Source organism: Lissotriton vulgaris, chromosome 1_1, assembly GCF_964263255.1.
Source record: "Lissotriton vulgaris chromosome 1_1, aLisVul1.2, whole genome shotgun sequence".
In the NCBI taxonomy this organism is placed as follows: domain Eukaryota; kingdom Metazoa; phylum Chordata; class Amphibia; order Caudata; family Salamandridae; genus Lissotriton; species Lissotriton vulgaris.
Genome location: NC_141685.1, coordinates 1,171,316,796 through 1,171,330,013, shown reverse-complemented (window position 1 = coordinate 1,171,330,013; position 13,218 = coordinate 1,171,316,796). Strand labels below are relative to the sequence as shown.

The following is a 13,218-nucleotide window of genomic DNA, read 5'->3' as shown; positions in this document are numbered from 1 at the left end:
AGAAACACACAGCCGACGAGTATAGAAAAGGGACCGAAGCTACCTAACAAAATGTCAGGTTATGTTTCACAATAGCTTCATTTGCCATGCACACGCCTCCTTCCAAAATACTCCTAATATAAACATTTTACAGTTAGGTGTTTCGGGAAGTATCACCAAGTAACCAGGAATTAGGCCCAAACACTGAGCAACAGGGAGATCACAGGTTTATGAGCAGGCTCCTGGTCTCCCTTTCTGGATATATTACATTTTGTGAATTAATAAAGAAACCAAAATTCAAAGACAGAATATGGCTTAAATCAAAAGGTGAGGAACACATCCAACTACAATGTATTTCAATTATTTCCAGGTGGAACATTCATAAACTCTATCTCAATCTCAACATTCGACAGTGATGACAAGTTGTAAGTACCTCACCTGCAGTACAGTGAAACATCTTACCTCTGCAACTTCATCTGCAGCAAATTTATATGAGAAGGTCAGGCTCTGCACATTGCTTCCCTTCTGCGGGCTAATGGGGCCTGAAACCACTTCTAAACTGTCCACAGTAGAAAGTTCCATCGCTGTAGTCTGTAAAAGTAAACTGGTTGAAGAGTGCTTAATCTCTGGGACCATATCAGCAAACCAGTCCAACTCTGGATCTCGAGATGTTCTTTTTACTTGTATTGTGAACTCTTCGCCCAAACCAATCACGGTGGAAGCCTTTTTCTCAAAGGGCTTTTCCTGGGAAATTTTAGGATTCATCGGACTTTCTTCATCCTGATTTGGGTGGTCTTGGCTGTTACTGGAGTCTCTCGGAGAGTTTACTTTATTATCTGTAGAATTATTCATTTTATTTGCATACTGATCCTCAACTGGCTTGGACTTGGCAGAAAATGGTTGTGTGACACTGACTGTGCCCAATGCCGTTCTGAAATCTTGGCTGGAAGATTCAAATTCTACCCACAACTTTTCTTCTGTCTTTTTCGGAGGTTGTATCTCTATGCTGTCGCAATTCTCACCAGGCCTCATCTGTACCCTAATCATGCCTTCACTCTTCACATCGTCCCCTTCACTCCAATCCGGCCATTCCTCAACAGGCTTTGCATAATTATTAAAAATGTCTTGTTGATTCATTAACATCCCTGGCCTACTGGAATCGTCATTCACTGAGAGCGTAAAGGCAGGAGGAAAGTCTCCCTCTGTTAGGAAACAATAGCAAAGGAACCGATTTAGCACACTTCTATGAAAATGTCTTCTCTCTGAACAATAACCACCACACCAAATTCCAGAAAAGCCTAAGGTGAAGGAAATGAATGATACTTTTATAACAAGTCATTATTTGGGTATCACATGGGATGGGGTTAATTTACACCTGGGAAACTATAAAAAAAAATATTTAACATTTCATGGAAAACGTTACTAAATAATATTATTTTGTCCACATATACATATTACAATAGCACTTTAGTACAACTGTTCTGCGGTGCAAGTTGTTAAACTTTGTTGATTTTGTGTTATAGGGAAAACGCACTCTTCTTCTTTGCAATACAAATAAATTAGTTCAAACATACATAAAAAGAAATAATCTTAGAGGAAATCCAGAACACCAACACGATAGCAGGATACAGATCTTACGGAAATAAAAGCACCATAGTGATAATATATTCCAAAATCTTCCTAAAAATGCAACCATTATAAGTAGGTAAAAGATCATCATTAAAAAACACATCTCAAGTGGAATATTGTTCACAAATTGTGTGAATGGAGATACAGTGACTAAGAACAAATGTGACAGGGAAAGTAGCAAAGCTGGATATTCCTTTTGTGCTAATAATGATTTGGTACCAATGTGTGAACCGAAAAACGTAACAAATGTAAACAAATGGGGTTAGTCAATTCGATTCCTTTCTTCATTGCAACCAAGTGCAATTCTACATGTGCTGTTCTGAAAAGTACAGAAGAAAACAATTTAAGACATCAAGTCTTACGGTTTCAAAGCCATCGTTGTGGAAAATACTGACGTCGAAAGTTCAAATCTAAGGACAAGTTCTACACAAAATGTCGTTTTGGATTTCCACGACCAGTATTATCAAAAGGAAGACTAAACAATTTCATGTCATCTTTGCAATATACTGTTACAAGAAAATCACCGAAAAATACCTTCAACTTAAGAAGAAATGAAGAGTCCAAATACATAAATGACTATAACCCAGTCATGTTATCCATGTGGAATGCTAACATGGATATTCAATATGTTGCAGACAACTCCATTGCTGTGGCTCGATATGTAACGTCTTACATTACAAAATCTGAGAAGACAGAACTAAAGGAAATGAGGGAGGAAATTTGAAAAGAGCCTAAGTAAGAAATTGTACAGCTACAGTTTGAAGATGTTGACTCATCGAGAAATTGGAGCATATGAATGTTCAGATTGCTTATCATCTGCAAGTCTATATGCCAAATCTAGGACAATCATCTGGGTGACTCTAGGTCTTGCAGCAACACGAAACCGAGTTTTGAAATCTGTACAAGAAATTGAGTATTTAGCAGCGAAAGAACCAAACAGTACAGATATTTTGAAGACAAATATGTTGGATACATACTTCCCAAATAGAAGTAATCATCTTGAGAACGTTTGTCTCTATGAAGTACCGCAAAGCTATACTTTTAAGAGGAATATTACAGAAGATATCAATAAAGGAGTATATGCTGTGATTGGATGTGAAGGATGTCTGGTGAAACAAAGAAAAGGACATTTGATTAATCATCGAAAATTGAGTTGTGAAACTCCTGACAAAAGGGAATTTTACTATTTAGCTCTTTTGCAACTCTTTAAGCCATGGCGTACAGAAAAAGAACTACTTGGAGATTTTCTCAGTTATGAAGATTCATTCAATGCAACCAAAAATACCACAGAATGTCCTGTTTTTACAAATTATCTGCAAATGTTGAATGACAAAATACAGCAAGAAGCTACTTTTGCAGCAGAGATTGCTAGAGACAGTTCTCAAGACAGTCAGAGTTCTGCTTCATTGAGTCAGGATCCACTAGGAGGACCAATAATCCAAAATGAAGCTGCCACTGCCATGAATGAGGTGGAAAGAGCCATGGAACAAGCTCAGGAGGATGTAGTAAACTTAGAAGAATTGGAGAAACAACTAAATGTTGAACAAAAACAAATATATGACGAAGTGACAGAGCAGATTGAGCATGGTTTTTGTCATGAGAAAAAAAGAGTGCTCATGTACGTCATTTAAACCTGTCCGCCTGTCGGTGAGTGGAGAAGCCGGAACTGGAAAAAGTTTCCTAATTAAAGGAATTGCAACTTATCTACAAAAAGAACTGAGTCATTGCTCTCTTGTGTTGTTACTGCTCCAACTGGGTTGGCAGCACATAACATTAAAGGGATTACTTTACATCGTTTGTTGATGCTGCCAGTAGAGCATGAAAATAAATTAGAATACCACAAGCTATCTGGAGAAGCTTGTTGTGAAGTTTCCAGAGTCCTCAAAAAAATGAAACTTCTCATTATTGATGAGGTAGGCATGGTATTAAATGTAATGCTTGCTTTTGTGCATTTAAGAATGCAACACATTCTTAAAACATAGTATGATGTGTTTTTTGGAGGCAAACACATCATTGTTTTTGGAGATTACTACAGCTGACTCCCGTGAAAGGACAACTAGTGTTTAAAATGCTTACACATGAAGATACCAGGAAGTGCCTAGGAAGCATTGGAAATGTTAATATATGGTTATATTTCAAATATACAGAGCTCCTTCAAAATATGCGACAGGCAAAGGATGATGATTATAAAAGAATTCTTCAAGATATAAGAATTGGAAAATTAAGTGAACATGGCAAGGAAGCTTTACAGGCACGATTACTTTCAAATATGTTTCCAAACGAAAATATTCTGCCAGAGAATATTTATGGAAAAATTGCTGAAAATAAATCAGTGATATGCTTGATGCCAACTCTGCAAGAATGTTCAGTCTTCAACAACAAAATGTTAAAGTTAGAAAATCAAGAAATTATAAAACTGGAAGCTATTGATAGAATTGAGCATGAAGAAGCTACTATTACTTTGTCAGAAAAGTTGAAGTCAAAATTGGATTCTTTTGAGAAGAAAATATCTAAAACTGCTGGTTTTGAAAAGAGTCTGTATGCATGTTTAAATTGTCGTATCATTTTACGATGGAATTTACATGTTGAAAGAGGTTTGGTAAATGGAGCAATGGGTCATGTTGTTGATTTTGTGAATTACCGAAATAGAGATGAAATTGAATTATTGAAAAACAAATTTGATGAAATTGAAGAAGTACAACAATTGAGTTGTTGTTCTGCTCGGTTTTTGCTTGTCAAAGATTTATATGCCCGCCGAAAACAGTTTCCTGTTTGTTTGGCATATGCGGTGACTATTCATAAATCTCAAGGTTTAAGTGTAGATAGTGCTCTGGTGAATACTGGAAGTTCTGTGTTCAAGGAGGGTATGGCATATGTTGCTTTATCTCGAGTCAGAACTTTATCTGGATTATACTTGATTGATTTTGATGAGAGAAAGATTAGTACAGATCTAGATTGTGTAAAAGAATATAATAGGTTAAGAAGAGAATATGCTCCAAATTTACCTCAATATCCTTTATTTGAAAAGCGTGTGGTAGGTCGAAAAAGAAGAAATGAGAAAAATTGTAGCGAGGTTGTAGCGAAAAGAAAAAAAGTAGATGAACCAGTAATTGTAAGCAGTAAGGAAAAGGATTCTGTTGAAGATGATGTTGGATTTCAGTTTGAAAACAGTTCTGGTGCCAACTGCTATGCTAATGTAGTGGTTAATGTTTTTTTTCTCAAAACCTTACAAGAACAGATTGTTGAAAATCGGGATCAAAGATTTTGTTGTTTGTTGAATTCTGTCTTTGAGAAATGTAGCAGTGATAAAACAAAAATAGAAAGTGTTTCTGATATTCGAAATGTTTTAGACATATGTTCTGGTGTAAATCAATTTTCACAGAATATTCAGCAAGATTGACAGGAATTTCTAATGTATATGCTTGTTGTATAGCAAGATCAAGGTATAGATATTGAAAATCTTTTTGGCCTTTCTTATCAATGGCAACATGACTGTAACAATTGTTCCTTTTCAAGTAGTACTATAATAGACACTGAAAGATTTATATATTTGACTTTACCAGACTGCAAATCAGTGACTTTTAATAATCTAGTTAGGGATGCAGATCAAAACATGGTCTGTACCCAATGTAACTCTGAAATGCGATCAAGATTATTTATACAACGATATGGACAGTATGTAATTTTAACGTTCCAACGATGTAGACCTGATGGAACTAAATTGACAACGTTAATTAAAAATGTTGTGGCTTCTCAATTATCAATTTCAGGAAGAACTTTTGTAGCTGTTGCAATTATTTTTCATGATGGTCCTTCTACAACATCAGGACATTATACAGCTTATTTAAAATGTAAAAAAGGCTGGACTTATTGTAATGATACTGAATTGACTTTCAGACAACGTTTGCCTTTTGACTTACGAAATTCTTACCTAGTGTTTTTAGAACACATTTTAGGGAAAATAATTGGCCTAGGAAGATTAGTGCAGTAAATAAAAGTTAGTCTGCTGTTAAAAATTACTTTATGAGTGAAGGTGATCATTCAGAAGATCGCGAAATGGAAGGTTAAGAGTTCTATTAAGTACTTTTCAAAAAAAGGAATTTTTATATACTATTTGGCCATGTGGAAAAGTATGTGAATTAAAAATGCGTATTTCGGGTAAATGTTGGTAATATATGTTTATACATAACTTTACTTTGAGAGTATAAAAAAGAAGTAAGAATGTTGAATTAGTTTGTGATTGTTTTTATTTACGTAAGACATTGTTGTTTGGAAGAAAACATTTAAGATATGTTTTTTCCTAATTTTGACATTATGTATTGAAATGTTGTATGTTTTTTTTAAACATAATCATTTTGATTGTGGTTTTTTTTGCCCGCTGTCATATGATGAGTAGTATTGAAGTCACTGTTTTTAGTGAAAGTCAATATATTCTGAGAACAGAAAAATAAAACATAACATATTGTACAAGTTATTTTGTATTTTGTATTGTGAAATATATATTATAACTATTGTTTATTATCTTCCACAGATATTACATTTATAAGGTAAGTACGAAAACAAAAAATACTTTTTGATCACTTTGTTACTTGTCTTTCTCTTTATCCTTTCTTCAGTTTCTCTCTTACTCCTTCACCTTTACTCATCTTACTCTTCGTCCCTCATTTTAATTACTCACGTACATTCACCTGTATACTCCTTCTTTCACCATCAGTACTCTTCCTTCACCCTCACTTATCTTGTGCAACTGTCTCATTCCCCTGTCTGTCCTTCACTTGTTTTTTTATCTTCCTCCATCACTACTCTTGTTTTGCTGTATCGATCAGTCTGTTTTCACTGCCCTCTTACTGTATGTCCTTCACATCATCCCTGAGTGACCTTCACTCACTTCACTTCTTTCACTTTATCACTCCCTTTCGTTCAGTCCCCTTTCTTCCATCCATCTATAAGTCTGTTCCTCTGTGTCAGTCGCTATAACTGATTTAGTTTTTCACAGTCCGTCACTCTTCCTCATCTTGTCTTTTACTGTCTCCCTCTCTGTCCACCACTATTCCTTTTCTTTTCTCTCTTTCCATAAATCCTTCTGTCTGTCACTTATTTCTTTTTCCTTTCTCAATATGCTTTGTTTTCCATCACTCCCCTTCCCTTACATTTATATCCCTTCCCTAACTGTCACTCCCCTTCATTCAATCTGAGTCCTATTCCTCCACTTCAACCACTACACTTACTGCCCTTCATTCACTTTTACAGTCTTACTGTCACTATCAGTACTCTCTGTTCATCCTCAATCATCTTTTCCATCTCCCTCTTTCTCCTGTTTGTTTCTCATTGCTCTTTCCTATTTTCCTCGATCACTACCCTTGTGTTAGTGTATTGCTTAGTGTCTTCTCATTCACCTCTTACTCTCTTTTAATAACATAATCCCTCATTCACCTTCACTCACTCCCTTTCTCTCAGTCCCTTACTCCCTTTTGCTCACTCCCCTTCCTTTATACCCTCCCTCACTCCCCTTTTTTTCTTCGGTGTGTAAGTCTCTTCCTGTGTCTCAGTCACTATAACTGCCTCACTCCCTCACAGTCCCTCATTTTCCCTCTTTTTCTCTCTCTCCTTGTGTGTCTCTGTCTTCACAAATCTACCTTTGGTCAATGACACAATTGTTAGTATTAGCCGTATGTGCCTTTTTAGCTTTTTTCTTGATGTTTTGCTTTGGTCCTCCCTTAGTTGCTTCCCACTCTCATCTTGAACCTTTCTCTTTTGCATAACCTTGGATCAATCTTGGTGCAACAAGTGCTAAGTTATATGTGCTTCAACCAGAAAACCCTGAATTCACTCTTTACCCAGTACTCGGGAAATCACAAAGGTAGAAATAGTAAAAAGAAAAACCATAGTACAATGGTTGTCCCAGAGTCCTTAGCTGACAAAAATATTGTTCACAATAGTACCTTTTTAAAAAGCTGCAACAAAAGTCTGGGTACGTCCACCAGAACTAAGAGGGGGGGCCCAGCCCAGCCTATTTCTAGCTAAGAGAGGCACAGATGGGCCAGCCCTTGGCCCAGGTTTTGCCTGCGTGTGTCCCAGGCTGCGGGAGCCCTGATAAATGAATGAATGAATGGGATATTTATATCGCGCAAAAAGAACTTAACCCGCAAGGGCATCAAGGCGCTATCAGATGGAAACGACAGAAACCGAACCAGAGGCAGAACATAAGAGAGTGGAGACACTGTGAGAATCAGAATTAATAGGCTAGGGAGAACAGCCACGTTTCTATAAGTTTACAGAAGATTGTCAGAGACGGCTGTCTAGCAATTTCGGGCGGGAGTGAATTCCATAGTTACGGAGCCAACAAGGAAAAGGCTCTACCGCCCCATCTCGCCTTGTTAACCCTCGGAACTATGAGCAGATTTTTCGAGGCAGATCGAAGGCATCTGCTGGGAATGTAGGATGTCAATAGGGATTTAACCCCTTCTGGGCCTGATCCAAAGAACACACTGTGGGCAAAACAGAGAATCTTAAATGATATTCTCGCCTGAATGGGCAGCCAGTGCAGTTCTCTTCTTGCCGCCGTCGCTGACGATCGCCTATGCAGATTCAAAACTAGCCTGGCGGCCGCATTCTGGATTACCTGTAATTTTTGGATCTCTTTCTTATTTATACCGCCATAAAGAGTGTTACAATAGTCAATCCTGGATAATACCAGGGCGACCGTCGATTGTTTACGCGCCTCAGGAGATAGAAAAGGAGCTATCTTCTTTAGGGTACGAATGATGGTACAGCAGGTGCCAACCGTTTTATTGACCTGTCGGTCAAATGACAGGGTAGGATCTATGATTACGCCTAAATTATTAACGAATTTGGCCGGGCGGGGGCATTCGCCCAGGGAGGTAGGCCACCACTCCTCACTCCACAGATCTTGATTCCTACCAATTACCAGCACCTCGGTCTTCTCACCATTGAGCTTAAGAAAGTTCCTTATCATCCATGATGATACTGATTCCATACAGGTCTTTAATTTTGCAGCAGAGTCTTACCCCGACTGAGTTGTCGAAACAATGATCTGTGTGTCATCAGCGTAGGATAACACCTGATATCCAAATTCTCTTATTATTTTGGCAAGGGGGGGCACGTATACGTTGAACAGAACCGGGCTAAGCGCCGAGCCCTGTGGGACTCCACATTGCACCGCCTGAGTGGGGGACCTAAAATCACCAAGTTTCACTTTTTGCTGTTTATGGTGCAGAAAAGAGGACAAGAGATTCAGGGCGCTACCCTCTACCCCGATCCCCCTCAGTCTATCCACCAGGATAGAGGGGGACAGGGTATCGAAGGCTTCTGTTAGATCCAGCAAGACCAACAGAGTGGTCTGGCCTTGTCCACCTCAGATCTAATATTATTTACCACCACCGTAAGGGCAGTCTCCGTGCTAAGGGACGCGTGAAATCCATGCTGAGAGGAATCCAAGCGATTCTCCCTTTCCAGAAATGCTGTTAAAAGCCGATTTAAGTGAGCTTCAAGAATTTTTGCCGGTGCTGGTAATAGCGAAATCGGCCGGAAGTTTTTCAGCACCTCAGGATTCAGAGAGGCCTTCTTAAGAAGAGGTTTAACCACAGCGAGTTTCCACACTTGAGGGAAGATTCCCTCCGTGATAGCGCGGTTTAAAATCTCAAGAAGGGATGGTAATAGGATACCTCTACAGGCCTTTAGAATTTTCAGAGGACAGGGGTCCAAAGGAGAGCAGGATTTGGTGGCATCTAAGATGCAGTTTAGCTCCTCCCAGGACAGCTCAGGAAATTTCAAAAAGAGGGGAGTAGGGCTGGATCCCCCATCTATGTTCGTGTCATCCGAATGCACTGTAAGGGCATGGGAGTCAGCTTCACTATTCAGTTTTTGGTTAAGGATTTCCAATGAAGAATGAATATCAGCTATTTTGGTTAGGAAGAAGTCAGCAATGTTGTTGCACAACATCTGTGATTCAATCACAGAGTTAGCTGACTTGGGGACCGAAAGGGAGTTTATGGTTTTAAAGAGCTCCCTAGATGATCCCAGCCCAGCAGTGATCCTAATAAAATAGTTCCTTTTCTCTTCCATTATAGCTTTTTTATAATCCTTAAGCGCTAATGTATGCTGTATTTTCTTCTGAGTCATTGGGAGTAGCAAGCCAGGCCCTCTCCTTTTGTCTGCAAATCTGCTGCAACCCTCTAAGTCGTTCAGAGTTCCAGGGGGCCGATGGGTTTTTTCTGGCAACACGGTGCCTTTTAGGGGGTGCTAAGATGTCCATCGCTCTCCCCAGCCCATTCGACCAGCTCTGAGCCGCCACATCTGGGTCTAAACTCGGACAGATACTGACCGTTGGAAACAGCGGGGCCAACGTATCATTGTTAACCACTCTGAAGTCTCTTCTGATCTCCCATGAGTTTCCTCTGGATACAACTGCCACAGACATATTCAAATTGAAAGGAACGGCTAGGTAGTCGGACCACGTAAGAGGGATGGAGGTCTCTATGGTGAGCCTATCATCGTTCGTAAAAATACCATCTAGCGTATGACCCGCCAGATGGGTCGAACTAGTAACCAGTTGGGTAAACCCATATGCCTTCAGACCTTCCACAAGGGAAGTTGTGTCTGTGTCCTCAGCCTTGATGTAAATGTAAGCTCCTCCTGGTGCACACAGATGGTGGCAAACTTTGGCGCTCTCCCTCTCTTTCTCTCTCTCTCTCTCTCTCTCTATCCTTCATTCTTTCTCTCTTTCCCTTTCTGTTTCCTTCACTCCTACTATATCCCTCAGTCCCCTTTCCAGACTCTTAATGTCCTTCCTTCTCTCTTATATTGTGAAATACATATTGTATATATTATAATTTATTTTTTTCTTGTCTTTCACAGATATTATATTTTTTATAAATATTTAATTTATTTTTTTATTTTTTATTTCTTAGAAGGTAAGTATAACAAATAAAAAACTACTTTCTCATCACTGTCCAAGTTTTCATTATTTATAAGGTAAGTATGAGAAACAAAAAAAGTTTGTCATCACTCGTTCACAGTCATTTGCTCTCCCTCTCTCTCCCTGTCTCTTCCTTACACTTAATCTTCTTTCCTCTCTCTTTCTACCACTCCTCCTCTCTCCCTCACTTTCCCTCTTTTATTTTTTTTCTTCGCCCTTATTCCCCTTCACTCACCCTCTTATCCATTTCTTAACTGTCACTAAGCCTTCACTCATTCGCACTCCACTTCCCCCACTCCACTTCCTCCTGTCTGTTTCTCACACGCCTTCCCTTTTGCACTGACTTTCGCTTACTCCCCTTTGCTCTCTTTACAAACAGGTGCAGGATTTTCACGTAGTATAAGTCCAAAAGTGACTGAATTAAATATTATAAATTGTACTTATTCACTTTTACGAGGCGTTCCTGCATCTGAACATTCTCCATGTATGCAGGAAAGCCTTCTTTTAGTGCATTGTTTTACAATAAGATGCACCTTGCAAGTACATCAGATTGTAAAAACCATACTTTATGGTGCATCTTTTGTACCACTGCTGCATCACAAATGTGATGCATCAGTTGTGTAAAAGACACACCAGGGGATTATAAAACTGCCCTTAATATATATAAATTCATTCACGCACTTTCACTAATAGTGCAAATTGAAGCATAGAGTTGTAACATATTTATATACATATGTTACATTTCAGTGCTTTGGAAGTAATACAGTATACTATAGGTAAACACCCTATAGATTTATGCTGTACTACATCCTTATAGTTTTGCACTTTGACATTTACTATGACAAACTTCTACATACAAACATAGGAAATTAGTTCTTTTTTTGACCAGTAGAGGTAGTTCTAAAAAGAACTGGGTTTTTTTTAATTTTTTTTTTAATAAAGTGATATACGGTCTTTAAAAGTTTAAAATAAACATTTTCTTTATTATCCCACATAATGTGTACCTTTACATTGTACAATAAATACGTAGATATAAAGTTTTTAAGTTTATAAAACTTTCGGGGGTAAGAGCTTGAAGCATTTACGGTGCGCGGACGGAGCTCTCACGATGCGTGCACGTGCGAAGTACCCTCTCTAGATTTGAAATTACTTTAAAAAGTAATATACTGTTCTTAAAAGTTTTAAAACCCCATTTTCTTCATTATTGCACATATTGTCTACCTTTAAAATGTACATTAAATCGTAGATATTACGTTTTTGGAATTTAAAAAACTTTTGGGGGTAAGCGCACAGAAAGTTAACGGTGTGCTTGCGGAGCTCTCACGGTGCGTGGACCTTGTAATCATATTAAAAAAAATAATAATTTGAAAATAAAAATAAAATAAAATTATTTTTGTACTTTGTTTTATAATTATTTAACTTTAAGGGAAAATAATATGTAAATAGTATTTATTTTAAAAAGAAAAATTTGTATAAAAAGAAAAAAAAATAATTAGTAAATTAAAAAAACATCTTTTACAAAACCTTTGAAATTCACTGACAAAACCATAGGTTTCACACACGTTATAGTTAGGAATTAGCATTTAAAAAACCTTGCAAATTCACTGAAAAAACCATAGGTTTCACACATGTTATAGTTATGAATTAGCATTTAAAATACCTTGCAAATTCAGTGAAAAAACCATAGGTTTCACACATGTTATAGTAATGTCATGAGTGATGTCACTGACCATGTCATGAGTGATCTAATATGTGACGTCATCAGCAGTGCATTGCGGGCGCGCGAGTTATAGTTAGCTGGATCAACTAGAACGGGGGAATTTCAATGGTTTTGTATGAGTGAAATGTCCAGGTAACTAAAACATGTGTGAAACCTATGGTTTTTTCACTGAATTTTCAAGGTTTTTTAAATGCTAATTCCTAACTATAACGTGTGTGAAACCTATGGTTTTTTCAGTGAATATATATATACATACACATATATCTATCTAGGATCCTTGGCTGAGGCTATGATGCTTACTGTACTTTGAAATTGTCTCTTTCACTCTTCTCTGCATTTCCATTGATCTAAAATATATTTGCATTGCGTGAGTTTGTTCTTCATTCCAGAAATGTGTCTTTAAATGACCAGTCTTTGCTAAGACTCCCAGGCTCAATATTGAATTTTTAAATGTTTTTTTTGCACTTCTTGTTGAAGTGGTTTCATTGTAATGAACTGCACCAAATCCTGATTCAATTCCTGTCTCTCACATGTGTGTTTTCTCATATTATGTAGAGGCAACAGCTCAAATTAAGCCGACCTGGTCCAGTGCCCCAAGACCATAAAATTTCACCCTCCAACAGTACTGGCCTTCAGACTGGACTTTTGCAAGCGAGTGTCTGTCCCTGAAATGAAGGAGCCGAGCCCCACCCAGGCGAGGAGGGCGTCCCGGCGCCTGGGGCCTAGCCGGGATATGGTGCGCCCTCTTCAGGGTGTAAAAGGTTGATAGGCCTTCAGGTGCAACTACCATCCTTAGCCAGTGTTCCAGGAAGGTCACCATGTCGCTACCTTCCACTCCTTCCAGCAGGCCCAGGACCCTGATGTTATTCCTCCTGTCCCTGCCTTCCTGGTCTTCAGCTCTTTTCTCCAGTAAGCAGACTCGATCTGTCAAGTCCCCCACTCACATGGTCAG

General features: G+C 38.3%; 1 protein-coding gene across 1 annotated transcript in view; it reads right to left on the bottom strand.

Moving 5' to 3' along the window:
• LOC147748866 (protein-associating with the carboxyl-terminal domain of ezrin-like) overlaps positions 1 to 13,218 on the bottom strand; it is a 1,120,148-nt gene that overhangs the window by 130,047 nt on the left and 976,883 nt on the right. Inside the window, exon 11 of the mRNA XM_086964312.1 lies at positions 442 to 1,181. Coding sequence (XP_086820438.1) covers positions 442 to 1,181 — 740 coding nt within the window. The remainder of the gene's footprint in view (positions 1 to 441; positions 1,182 to 13,218) is intronic.